This window comes from Geospiza fortis, unplaced genomic scaffold (assembly GCF_000277835.1).
Source record: "Geospiza fortis unplaced genomic scaffold, GeoFor_1.0 scaffold43, whole genome shotgun sequence".
Taxonomy (NCBI): Eukaryota; Metazoa; Chordata; class Aves; order Passeriformes; family Thraupidae; genus Geospiza; species Geospiza fortis.
This window is the reverse complement of record NW_005054431.1, coordinates 2,010,181-2,010,696: the sequence shown is the minus strand read 5'-3', so window position 1 is coordinate 2,010,696 and position 516 is coordinate 2,010,181. Positions and strand designations below refer to the sequence as shown.

The window sequence follows — 516 nt, the reverse complement described above, 5'->3', positions numbered from 1 at the left end:
GCCTCGCGTTTCCCTCCCGGCGCTCGCCCTGCTGCTGTAAACGCGGAGCTTTCCTGTTTTTCCAGATGAAATCTGGCCTTGCGGGAGGCGCTGTTCACCGGTAGGTGACGGGCCCTCGGTCAGGAAAAAATCCCCAAACCAACGGAAAACCCGAAAAAAAGCCAGGAGGAGAAGATGGAGGAAGCAGAAGAGGATGACATGACGTGTGGAGACCTGGGAAACGGTCTGGGGAGAAGACCGGGAGGTGTTTATGAAGGGGAAAACTTACAAAATTCCTATTCAGTTAGATCTAGGAAGGGATCTGGAAAGACTTGTAATTCCCCCTTGTCAGCAAAGGTAGCAGAAGAAAGTGATGCTGCACCTCTTCCTGCTCCAAAACGAAACAGCTTTTACGATGGATCACTCAAAAAACCTGCCTCTAGTTCCGCACGGCAGAATAGCTGTGGTAAGAGTAATTTGGAAGTTAATTATTCACCATACGAAAAGTTTTTGTTAGTGGAAGGGAGGGGGTCAGCT

At 49.6% G+C, this 516-nt stretch overlaps 1 protein-coding gene across 1 annotated transcript in view; it reads left to right on the top strand.

Annotated features, from left to right (window-relative positions):
- Window positions 1–148: 148 nt before the first annotated feature.
- Window positions 149–516, top strand: part of CCDC125 (coiled-coil domain containing 125) — an 11,243-nt gene continuing 10,875 nt past the window's right edge. The window contains exon 1 of the mRNA XM_031061916.1: window positions 149–445. Coding sequence (XP_030917776.1) covers window positions 175–445 — 271 coding nt within the window. The 5' untranslated portion in view covers window positions 149–174. The remainder of the gene's footprint in view (window positions 446–516) is intronic.